General features: G+C 30.4%; 1 protein-coding gene across 7 annotated transcripts; it reads left to right on the forward strand.

The window, feature by feature from the left end:
• The first annotated feature begins 2,471 nt into the window (after window positions 1–2,471).
• On the forward strand, window positions 2,472–9,594 carry LOC105149258 (uncharacterized). 7 transcript variants are annotated; one of them, XR_846560.2, is made up of 7 exons: window positions 2,472–2,685; window positions 2,762–3,832; window positions 3,909–4,280; window positions 4,393–4,835; window positions 5,662–5,728; window positions 8,362–8,507; window positions 8,601–9,594. XR_846560.2 is itself a non-coding variant. In XM_087405493.1 (6 exons), the coding sequence occupies exons 5-6, from the start codon at window positions 4,550–4,552 to the stop codon at window positions 8,642–8,644; spliced, it is 330 nt and encodes a 109-aa protein (XP_087261619.1). In that variant the 5' UTR covers window positions 2,473–2,685; window positions 2,762–3,021; window positions 3,097–3,832; window positions 3,909–4,280; window positions 4,393–4,549; the 3' UTR covers window positions 8,645–9,594. The 7 variants fall into 7 exon arrangements, 4 of the variants coding, with proteins under 4 accessions (XP_087261619.1, XP_087261627.1, XP_011059850.1 ...); XM_087405493.1 differs by lacking the exons at window positions 5,662–5,728; window positions 8,362–8,507 and having other exon boundaries at window positions 2,473–2,685; window positions 2,762–3,021; window positions 3,097–3,832; XR_015544813.1 differs by having other exon boundaries at window positions 2,475–2,685; window positions 8,362–9,594.
• Window positions 9,595–13,553: the final 3,959 nt, after the last annotated feature.

Here is a 13,553-nt window from a genome sequence, read left to right on the forward strand (position 1 = left end):
TTTCCGGCTCTTCCTCCTTTCGCTGTCTCTGGTGTCATGGCGTACTGCGTGCGGACCTCGTGTAAGCCTTTACGATAGTTAATAAGTTAAAAGTCGGAAGTTAAGGTTCCGAATCACTTTGTGTTCACTGCAAGATCGATATCGATCACCGCTCATGTCTTACGATAATTGCGATAATTGTTGTCGTCGGATAAATACTCAGTGTACATTTTCTTAACTTCCCGTATTCTAATCTAGCAACGCAATACCGGTATCCGAGCCGTCTTACGCACGCAATCATGTCTCTATTTTTATAATCTATATTTGTTAAATAATTAGTCAAGTTTGTATTAAACCGTCTTATGGCATAAGAGTCAGAATCAGCGAGTAGCATTCATTCGTAACCTAACGATTTCCCGCCAATTGTCCATCGCCGTTAGTTGGTCATCGCCAGCGCCCATACACTCTCGGCGCCATATTGGGCACAGCAGCCGCACCAATAGCCACATCGATGGTTTTTGGAATGCACAAAAATTCTGACAGAGCAGACCACCACCTCTGAATGTCTATAGTCAGCGGTTATGATGGATTATGATAACTGTCAAAGTGATGCAGTTTTGTACACGGTGAAATAAAAAAAAAATGTATTTGTGCACAGGCGAAAATTCTTTTCTTTCTTAGGCCGGGTTCACATCTTGATGGAAAAGCGGAAAGCGGAAAAGCGAAAGCCAATCGGAACTCGCAGTAATAGTAGGCGGTACATTTCGTCTGCTTCTGTTTTTCGGCGAATTCTGATTGGCTTCCGCTTTTCCAATTTCTGTTTTTCCGTCAAGGTGTGAACTCGACCTTAAGATATTCTTCGGATATCATAAAATATATCGTGGTAAGTAATAATAAAGTAAATATTAAATTTGTTTTATAAATTTATTTATGTATTTTTCAAAAATAACATGTTTATTATTTTTAAAAATTCAAAAATCAAAGGTAATATTATAACATAATATTATTATATAATATTATTATATATTTAACTCAATAATAATAATACACAAATTCGCTTTCGCAACAAATTCAACGATCTATTGTTTCTCTGTCGGGATGATCAATTCCAGTGAGCCTGTGGTATCAAGGCAAAATGGAAGAACTGTATATAGTCCTTCGCCCACGCATCTGCTGCCGATGTCACGGGCTATCAGAAGCAATTTTCCTGCACTTCTAAGGGAATATGTAAAAGGATTGACTGAGTTCTATCTAAATTACGTATTAATATAATCATTTATTTTTTGATATTATATTTGCTGATGCTTTATATTTTAATTATGTATTTTTAATTTATACTAATGTTTTAATTAAGTTACATATTTCTACCTGCAATGTCGATGAGTAATAAGAGCAATGGATCTCCTTAACTTCTTTACTGTTATTGCGTTGGCATAAGATATTAGGATTCTAAATAAGTAATTAATATAAAAAATAATATAAATAAATAAAGTAATAAAATAATAGAAATATAAGTAATAAAACAATTATTAAATAATAATTGATGTAAATAATATATATATTATTTAATATATTATTTTATTCAGAGTATCTTCAATATATTAAATATATCTGCAATATATCAAATATATTTTTTAAAATTTATGTTAGATACAAAAACATTAAAGGATATCTTACATGAACATAATCTTGAAATTTCTGTATGTTAATCCAGTATTTGCATACGCCAATATTTCTACTCTTAAATATTTCACCTCTAATATGCTGTGGAATAAAGCCAGGCACTTTTATGTTATTTATAATTGACTTATTTGCCAAATTAAATGAAAGTAAATATCAAAAACAATTGAATTTAACAAAAATAATTGAATTTAATTGAATAATATAAAAATATAGTTAAATATTACAGTATACAACTACTAGACATATACAGAAATTTCAAAATTATGTAACGTTAATGTAAGACATCCTTTAATATGTTTGTGTGATATTGTATCTAACATTAATTTACACAAATATATTTGATATTTTGCAAAAGAGCACAATATACAGATTAATCCGGCAATTCGAAACAGAAGGTCATATAAATTCTCGGCCGATACCAGAGCGTCCAAGACACATAATGATCAGCAGTTATTAAACTTACTTTCAGTTCAAGAGTCCGGATTGTGTTCAGTTATTATTATTATTGAGTTAAATAATAATATTATGTTATAATATTATTATTACTTTTAATTTTAATATTACTTTTAATTTTTGAATTTTTAATAATAATAAACATGTTATTTTTGAAAATATAAATACATTTATAAAATGAATTTAGCGTTTACTTTATTATTATTTACCACGATATATTTTGTGGTATCCAGAGTATCTTAAGAATTTTCCGCTGCGCACAAATACATTTTTTTCATTTCACCGGGTACAAGATGATTCTGTATCACTTTGACAATTATCATAACCACGGAGTATTAAGGAATAAAATCTCTGCTTCCAAAAGTCCCCGTTTCGATTGTCAATATGGCGTCAAAAACGACCCACACTTTCCGGTTTGTGACATCAGCGTCTGCGCATTGCTTACCTTGCAGTAAATTGTAGAAAATGAGAAAACGCGTATATAGTTCGTAATTGCCGAAATGGAAATGCACCAAAAAACGAAACAAAGAAATGAGAATTAAGAATAAAAGTCTTTTTATAGCATTTAAAGTAAGAAAGAAAATACTCATTACATTTTGTAAGGTTATGTGCAATTACAATATTTATGGTTATTCTTTTTTATTAGGACAAAAATTTATTGGATCGTTGGACTTCAAATTTAAGTCAGTTGAAGAAGCCACTTACTGAATATTGTTTTGTATGTAAGAAACATTTCAGCATCGAAGATGTTTTTCATTCAAACGATATTTTACTGAGTGATGATACAGTACATCGTACTGAAAGAATATAGTACCGAAATTAAGACCAAATGCTATTCCAATAGTTGCCGAGAATTATTTAGAAAGGAAGTCCAATGCTGAACATCAACCTTTTATAGCAGATACGGTAAATTTGACCGGTGACGATTGTGATGATGTAAATATAGAAATACCGTCCTTGATCGATAACGTTACTCCTCAGAGAAACGACAATTGTGAGTAAGATGTAGAATCATCCACCGCAGAAGATATCCTGAAAAATTAAACTTTGAAATGTTAGTGTCAACATATTCGAACATATCGCTTCCAAGTCGTTCATGGGATGTAATCGAAAATGAAAATGGAAAATCTTTAACATTTTTAACAGTTGACAAAAATGAAGTGTTACATCTTTAAATTTATGATAATCTAAGTGTGCAAGTGTTTCTGGATGATATTCCGATTAGGATAAAATATGTGCCGAGTTCTGAAACATGTGTAGAGTTACAGAAAGATATCGTTAACATACTTCATCTCATTTATAATATGAAAGTATGAAAGAATTTCAAAGATGCGAAAAGGTTATTGAAAAAATAATTAATCTAATTATATACAAACCTGTATATATAAACTTTTGTATTAAATTAATTATTTAATGTGTATGTAATACTCGGACAGTGTTAGGCGATACTGTTGGCCGCTGTGGAAATGAAGTATCTGTTACAATTATATATACGAAAATTATTAATATGCATTCGGCATTTGATTAATTCTGACAGGATGAAGTGGCGATGTGATGGCGATGTGATCTACAAAAGAACAATTTTAGTTATATTATGCAAGAAGTGCACTAATAAAAATAGAAGATTAAGGAATTTAAATTGCTGGAGACGAAAATAAATAAAATAACAAGATCAAAAGAATTATTATTGCACTAAAATAAACGTCTCAAAAATAAGGTAAATATATACTGCATAAATCTCATAATGTAAAACTGTATTTCTAACTACATGTAGATTGTTATTGTATTTGTAGTGCGATACTAAAAAAGAATTAACATTCTTAATGAAAGAATGTGTCAAAAAACAAGATTCCTTTGTTGCAAAAGCAATTGAAGACTTGCCGGAGGCTCAAATAATTATAATTTAAGAATGTTTTTCAGCCGTAAAAAAAGAAGGAAAAGGAAGAGTCATCGGTATACTCTGACTGGATATACGAGTGCATACTTATGCAAATTAAAAGCCTTGCTTTATATGAACATTTACGCAGGAAAGATATTCTGCCCCTTCCAACTCAACCAACGTTATTGAAATACATTAGCTGTTTTTCTCTCGGTTTTGGATTTAAAGAGACACTATTCAAAATTTGAGAGTAAAGCAGCATCCATGAGTATGCAACAAAAGAGAGGTAATATTTGCAAAAATATCATTTTGTATATTTATTATTTATTATCTTTCTTTTGCTATGAATACAGCTGGCACGAAAATACTTGTATATTGCATTTATATATTTTTTTCAGGAGCACTATTAATAGATGAAATGAAATTCCGAAGGGGTTTCATTCAATACCAAAAGTATGGAAATCATTGGATATCACTGATTTAGGGAAGAACATTCTTACCGGGGGCGATGAATCAGGCGACCAATGTTTTTATGTTCCAACCTTTTCAAGGCAAATGGATTTAGACACTCAGATGTTTTTTGTCAAGAGGTTGTGCGTCCGGAGCAATATTACACAAATTGATAATAGAATGCGTTGCTTTATTGGAAGACGCAGGATTTTATACTGTTGTAGTCACAAATGGTGCATCATGGAATCGTACATGTGGAAGAAATTTGGCATGGATGAACATACATGTTCCTGCAAAAATCCCATAGATGATACTAGGCAGTTGTGGTTTGCATTAGACTGTTCGCATCTCATCAAATGTTTCCGCAATTGTGTTGTTCAACAAAAGATCAGTAAGAATTGAAGACAACTCGTTATTAAAAATACATAAATTCCGCATCTTCCCATTCTGCACTATCACTCAAGACTTCTTTGTTTGAATCTTCTTCAGAATCTTCTCCAGATTGGATAAATTTAACTTTATTATTCTTGATCTTATCTTTGTGCTTTATTTGGTTTTCTTCCTTTATTGATTCTTCAAATCTTACATCTCGTGCGATTATTATTTTTCTTTCTTCCTGATTCTAGAATATATAGCCATTCGGCTATATATATAAAATATATAGCGTAACTAACGAAAAACAATTTTTTTATTCATTTTTTTAAATTTTTTTAAGCGATCCTAATACTTTTACATAAGCCAAATTTCCAAAAACTTGCAAAAATTTTAAATTTGGTTACTTTTTTCCCCAAGATTCGTATGGAGTATACGTATACGTATACAATTTAAGATACTTACAGATAATCTATTTAAGATATTAGTAGTACAATATAGAGCTTCTCCCCACATTTCTTTATCTAGAGAAGAATCAAACAATAGTATTTTATCTAACAATATTCTGTTTAATCCTTCAGCTTTATCATTAAGTTGAGGTGTATATAATGTTGTGTTATCCAACATAATTCCTCTGTTTTTGCACCATCTTTGAATCTTCATTTATGTACTCCTTGCCATTATCACATCTTATTTTTAACACTTTAAGATTCCAGTGTGCTTCCACTCTTTTTACATATTTCTTTAAGTGATCTTGCACTTCAGACTTTTTCTCAAGAAGATAGACTATTGTGTAACAAGTATAATCATCTTTAAGCGTAAGAAAATATTTTTTTTTATTCCAGGTTTATAGGATCACATAAATCCGTGTGGATAATTTGAAGTGGTCTTTCTGCTTTTGACCTCATATTGGTAAACTTCAGTCTTGTTTGTTTTGCTTTTTGACAGATTCTACAGATATTCTTGAGTTTTTCCAGGTGTTTCAGAGATAGCTTAAATCCTTCACAAAGATTTGTTGCTTTTTTCATCTTCTCTAAACCTATATGTCCAAGTTTTTTATGCCATAGCCTTGCAATGTTCTCGCTATTTTTTGTTAGTAAAGATTCTTTACTAACTTTACTAACTTTTCTTTGTATTCTGATGTCAAATTTATTTGATAAAGTTTATTAGTTAATTTCTTACCCTTTAATTTTACTTCATGATTAGATTTAATTATTACTTCTTCTTTTGTGAAAATCATTTCTCCTCCATTGTTAGTGATTGAATTCACTGACAGTAAATTAGCACTTAGATTGAGCATACAGCACCTCCTTCATACTACAATCATCGAAATCTATTAGGTGTTGGAATTAATTCGTAGCGTTTTTTAATGAAAGAATGTTATTTATTTCACATGAGCATTAAAAAATACATTAATGAAAGTACTTCCCATCACTTGTAAAACGCTACGAATTAATTCCAACACCTAATATTTTTTCTATATCTTTAGCATTGTTTCTTCATTTTTCGCTACATTAATGATTGTACTTGAGTTTCTTAATTCCTTAAAAAATTTCTTACTATTTGTCATATTACATGTGCTTCCCAAATCTACTATCCATGAAGACTCATCAACCATGCTGCTTGTTAGTAATGCTACTTTATTAAAATCAGTTTGTTTTTTATCTCTAAAGAAACAATCTTTTTCTTTATTATTATTATTTTTTTTTACATATATTGCATCTTTTCTCATTTGAATTTTCTTCTTTGCAAAATTTGACAAGATGTCCGATTGTATTAGGTGTTGGAATTAATTCGTAGCGTTTTTTAATGAAAGAATTATTTATTTCACATGAGCATTAAAAAATACATTAATGAAAGTACTTCCCATCACTTGTAAAACGCTACGAATTAATTCCAACACCTAATATTACATTTGAAACAACGTATCTGTTTCTTATCCTTCTGTATTTCTTTAAATTTACAGAACTTTTCAAGATGTCCTATTTTATTGCAGATGTTGCACTTTTTCTGAAAAACTTTGAATGCTATCGCTTCTTCCTCTTCTTTAAGATGAAATCTTTGCTCTTCTCCTAAGAATCTAGCTACTAAAATACTTATGAAATGAGAATATTCCTTTAGCAGAGTTGCTAATAGCTTCGAAATTATCATTTTGTCATCTATTTTTGCTTTGATCGCATTTAACCTGAAAGCTAAATTTTTAACTTTCCTAATATAAGCTGACATATCCATGTTTTTACTAAAGAATACACTATAAAATTGTTGCAAAAATTTACATCTCTGCTGCTCTGTATCCCTTTCATATGTATTACAAATTTTTGTCCACTTATCATAGGGCATACTACAATCCATTATATTTAAAAAAGGTTTTTTATCTAACGTAGAAATTATTATTTTTTGTGCGATAGCATCTTTAGCCACACATCAGTTCTTTTATCTTCTGGTGTGTGAATAGTCGCCATTTGTAATACTTCATTCGCTCTAAATAGAACTAATATTTGGAATTTCCAAATTTTCAAATTTTTTCAGCACCTGCTAATTTTTCAATATTGAAATAGTCTACTACTTTAGTCATTTTATGATTTTTATAATTTATTAATTTTAATTTGTTTAAACAATTTTGAATGCTTTACTTTATATCTTAGCTTCACCTCTTTTAACTTCGCTTATTTTAATTACAGGAAATAATTACTCTTTTAATTAACGAAGTAAATATCTTAAACTTAGTTAAGTAGATATCTTAAACCAATTTTCTCACAGCTATATTTTTCTATTTCCCTTTTTTACGCTTTCAATTTAGCAATATTCTATTTTTCTCATTAGTTTTAATTTTATTCTTTAATTATTACTTTCATGTTTCTTATATTCTTATTTATTATTTTGACTTTCACAATTTGCATACCCTCTTTTTATATATATATATATCTCTTTATAAAATTAAGATATTTACTCTTTTTTTTAAACTATTAAAAAAAAACAAGCGTTTTCCTAGCAACCTAATAACGATTATACTTTCAATATAAATTTTATTTTTTTTAATTTCTTTTAATTATTCTTTTAATTTTATTTCTCTCTCTTATAATCCTTTCTGTGTCTTTTTCTATATTATCAACTTTCTTTGAAGCCACTATTTTCTCGGCCCATAAATGTTATTAGGTGTTGGAATTAATTCGTAGCGTTTTACAAGTGATGGGAAGTACTTTCATTAATGTATTTTTTAATGCTCATGTGAAATAAATAACATTCTTTCATTAAAAAACGCTACGAATTAATTCCAACACCTAATAAAATAAACTTTTAATAAAAGAATTTAACTTCTTTTATATGAAGATTCTTGTTTTATAAATTAGAATTTAATTAGAATAATATTTCAAGTCGATAAAAAGAAAAAAGACAAGAATACGATCAGAACATAGAACTTGATGATACAATATCAACAGAAATAGTCTTGATATACAATATTAAATTAATTAACAAATACAAAAATTACTACATAAATGTCTTACAATGAGTAAATATAATTCTAAACTTATCTGAAAGGACAGAACTATCGCTATTGCAAAGCCTCACAATCTCTATGACCAAGGTTCGCCTGGTTCGCTAGAAAAAGGGACGAGAGAGCAACAGCGATATTCAAACTCTTCTCTAAAACAAAAAGCAATTCAACGCCATCTCTAATAATCAGTTTGACGTGATTACCAACTAAATAAAATTCTTATTTCAACAATGTTATCAAATAACATTATTTGATAATACTATATAATCTTATTTTCAATATTTTCAGACGCCAGATGGAGTCATTCGTATAGCGCATGTGGGAATAAGTGACTCGATTGATGAGTTAAATTCTCAAGACAAGACCACACTTGTCGTGTGATGTGATATATAAGGTGTAATGATCGACACTTTTTTTGTGACTAATAATGATGAATTTTATTACTCGAGCTCGAATGAATATGACCGTACAGGATGAACGCCATAATCTATCTTACTTCTTATTTTTCTCTGACGCTGCTTGTAGACAACTCGCAACCTAAAAATCCCTAGGCTTCCTCCGCTCGCTGTGCTAATAAGGCATTGAGAACGTAGTTCCCTACATGCGTGTAAAAAGTATGTTTTACACTTATAAAATGAAAGATATTGAATGTAAAAAATTCCGTTTATAAAAATATAGATTTTCGAAATATCTACAAAATGAGACATGGAACATTAAAATCGATCTATTAGTTTAGTAGGAAAAAAAATAAAAAACACTGAAAAAGGTTTTTTTCATTCGCTTTGTATTTATTAAGATTTAAACGCAAAACTTTTGAAATTTTCGTTAAATGTAGCCCTATAATGACGAACAAATCTAGCTCTGAACGAGCCTGAAATATTTATTAGTTTTTGCAAAAAACCATTTGTTCACTAAAAATCTGTCTGCGGAAAACTTAATTTCTTCATGAGCAATCGCACTTCAATTTATAGGGGTGATTTTCTTCAAGAGTAGCACTATCACGTACACTTAATAACAAAATGATTTTTTGCAGTTAAACTATTATAAAACGACTTTAAAAAGTGGGTATCTTTTTCCGTATAAAAAATGGAAATGATTTTGTTAATATGCATCATATCAAATAGCTGTGTGAAGCATTCGAAATCTGACATTTTTCTACGAATTTAAATAAACAGATTACCTTCCGATTATTAGGAGCCGAGATAACAATTTTTTTTCAAAAAGTCACTATAATTTTTAAGATTAAGAATTCCGTCTGGCATTAAAATTTATCAAGGAAGAATTGAATTTGCTGTTAAAAAAATTTCGAATTGTAACCTTGCAATTTTTAGTTTAGAAAATTTCTTTTTTCTTGAATTTTTATTTTTTCGGTTTATTGCTAAAAAATTACGTTTGAGTATGGAACGCATGTCTGATTAAATTTAAGTCATATTGGCTGGTTTCTTTATTTAATATGCTGTAAAAAGTGTCCAATTGGACAATTAAATGTACGGAATTATCAGTACAAAATTGTTTTTGTGAATTTAATTGTAGATGCAAATATGACATATAATTAATAATTAAACAAATTATTAATTAAACATATAATTAATAAGTAAACAAATATTTAATAAGTAATTTACCAAATGTTAGCGTAACTATTAAAGATATAACACTTTCGCAAATATAAAAATAAATTATTACATAAAAAATATATTTTGCAACTATATGTACAATTATAACAATGACAATTATGACAATGATAATTACGACAATTATGTAGGGATTTGCTGTTCATTCCATTTACGTCCATTCCGCTCCATGGGAATGAAGGAATTCAAAGCCGCGTAACGAAAACTGCGGAATATTTGTGATTGATTCTGCTCTCGTTTCGTGTTACGCTATTTTGCTGCATGGATTTGCACCCTAATGCCTCCGACACACCAGCGTGATGTTCGTCGCGCGCAACACGCGATGTGCAATAAGCGTGCTTTACCGATATTATCATTCTAAAGGTATATTGTCATTGGATAACATCACGCTGGTGTGCCGGAGCCATAAGGCCGGGTTTACACCTTGACGGAAAAGCGGAAAAGCGGAAGTCAATCGAAACTCGCAGTAGTAGGCAGTACGTATTCCGTACGTCTGCTTCTGTTTTTCCGCGAGTTCTGATTGATTTCCGCTTTTCCGTTTTCCGTTTTTTGTCAAGGTGTGAACTCGGCCTAAGAAGTTTCTCTATTCGTCTCATGTAGCCAGAATGGAATATCGCCTCGATCGCAAGGCATTAATTTGCTTGATTTAATCGATATTTCGTAATTTTAATGCGACTAAAGCAGCTATAACATTACTTTGTATACCCAAAAATACTGAACTATTAGGTCATCTAAAAAATATCCACGGTTTTTTGTCACTAGATGTGTGTTGATGGTCATATATCTAGTGACAAAGTACCGCGGATACTTTTTAGATGACCCAATATAAAAGTGAAATATTGTATATTGGGTCATCAACACCATCTAGTGACAAAAACCGCGGATACTTTTTAGATGACCCAATATTTTGTTACTAAAATTTGATTCCGTTCCGGTTACACGGGACGGATAGAGAAAATTCTTAAGAAACGGAATGACATATTCAGCTAAGTTTATTGAAAAATTTATCTAAAAATTTAAATAAATATTCAGAACCTTTTTTTTTGGGAAAAAAAACACTCGCACTAAATCGAACACAATCCGAATATTAGACTAATCACGGCGTGCGACATCGGCCAAGCGAGAGTAAATTATCCGATGTTGTCTCATAATAATATAAACTATTTATACTTTATTATATCTGTTAAATGATGATATTTTTATTATATCTATATAACTTCGTTATTAGTTTAAAGTTGTAATTAAAGTAGAGAATGAATAACATTTACCAATTGAAGAAGTAGCGGGTAACGTAGAAGATTCATCCAGAGATCACAGATTCGAATCTCTAAGATGCGTTTTTTAATATCAATTTAAAGTAGTTAATTTCAGATATAATTATTATAAATGTCTTAGGAAAATTTGTAACTCTTTTTTTATCGAATATTAAACAAGTGTCAGCTCGGATCCAATCCATTTCAATCCATTCAATCCATTTTCATGAATTTAAAGTACGCATTAAAAAAATTTTAATCCATTCTCGTTTGCTGGGTATTTAAAAGGGTATGAAAATTGTATTTCGCTTATAACATTTTATTACAACATTAAAAATATACAAGAAAATAAAAATTCTGTCTACGTCTAATGTTTACAAAGAATAAGGCGTCTCCAAGGCGCAAGTGACAATTTAGTCGTTGAAATGCAAACGACTGATGAAAAGTTCTTCAATTACTTCATAATGATACCACCATAACAGCACAAACGTCAATATATGTCTACTGTAAGTTGACTTTGCTAAGTCAGGCCTTTAGAATCGACTGTAAGTCGACTTTGTACAAACGTCCTTCCAATATCTACTTTCGGACGTCTAATGCGATTTACGCTAATAAAGCTTAAATGTGGAATCATTTTGTCCTTGTTGTTTAACTAGTTAAACAAGGATGAATGCTGTTCATGAGCGTGTGAGCATGAATCGGACCACAGACTAGAATAGTTGACTTAAAGTCGTTTACAGTCGTCTTTAAAGTGGGACATTGTATGCCTTAGAGACGTCTCCAAGTCGTCTAAAGTCGACTTACGGATGTTCATTTTTCAGTCTAGAAGCTATAGTCGACTCGAAGTCGACTTAGAGTCAACTTCGTGCTGTTAGGGAATTATTTGAAGAATTGCTTAGGGCGGAATTATTTGAAGAATTGCTTAGGGCGGAATTATTTGAAGAATTGCTAGCATTAGTTGGACCACAACAATTATTGTGACAAAACAAACAAGAATGATGTCATATTAAAAAATAAAAATTATTAATTTTCTTCTTCGAACTTTATAAATTCTCAATCAGTAACAATAACCGAATCGACATAACATTCCGTATCGTTTCTATACCGTTCCGACTATGATTTTGATGGTTTCAATATGGTGAAGAAACTTTTTAAGCCTTGTGTCCATAATGTTAGAAATCAGTCCGAAATCTCGGATGAAAAAAGAATTGACTAATCGCAATCGTCATGTGATTAAATTGTTCAAATATGATTTGTTAATTTTTTCTTTGTCTGAGATCTCGGACCGATTTCTAGTATCGTGGACATCGGACTTTACGGAATGGAATGATAGTAAACTCATTTCTAGTAAGAAATCTGTTCCATCGTTCTCTAATTCTGTTAAGGCACTAGATATAGATATTCTCATTCGCTATCTTAGTTCTATTTAATTAATAGATTATAGCATGATTAATGACAAAGATAAATGTTAAGAAGAGCACAAATTTTGATAAAAATACACTGAATCGATATGTTTTCACGTATAAATAAAAGTTTGACAAGAAAAAAGTATCACTCTGCTCCGCGAACCGAGATATAATCCTTAAAATTGACGACTATTCGGATTAGAAAATCTGTCATAACAGTGGTTCACTATGCTTTAAAAACATAAATTCTCTGCTAAAGTATTAAATTTGTATTTTAAAAGCAGTGAATTTGTTTTGAAAATAGTGAACTACTATTGTGACAAATTTCTTAATCCGAATAGTCGTCGACTTTAAGGCTTAATGTCACGGTTTGCGGAGCAGAGCAACACCTTTTTCTTGTCGAATCTTTGTTTTTACGCGAAAATGCATCAATTCAGTGTATTTTTATCAAAATTTGAAGTAAGCGGACTTTTCTTAATTAACACTATCTTTGTCACTAATCGTATCTCTTGAATGTGCGACAAGTGACAGTATCTTTGTCACTTATACTATGTACACTCAAGTGGAACTAAAATGGTAGATGAGAATACTTACATATTTAGTGCCTTAATTCCGTGTACGATAAGGGTCAAAGAGATTGTAACACTTTTTTTTGATGGATTTTGACGTAGCTTGCTCATCAAGTAATTGGTTCTTATTCATGGATCGATAAATAAGGGACTTCACACAATAAAAGAAATAGAAAACAGAGAATAAGAATTTCAACTTATCAGAAATCATGTATTGTGGAATACATAGTTTCTGATTGAAATTCTTATTCTTTGTTCTCTGTTCCTTGTTCCTTTTATTATGCGAAGCTCCTAAGAACCAATTGCTGGATGAGTAGGTTGTATTCCAAAACCCATCGAAAAAAAAGTGATACAATCTTTTAGTCCATAGATCTGTTTGCGT

Source organism: Acromyrmex echinatior, chromosome 1 (genome assembly GCF_024713525.1).
Source record: "Acromyrmex echinatior isolate Ae372 chromosome 1, ASM2471352v2, whole genome shotgun sequence".
Lineage (NCBI taxonomy): Eukaryota > Metazoa > Arthropoda > Insecta > Hymenoptera > Formicidae > Acromyrmex > Acromyrmex echinatior.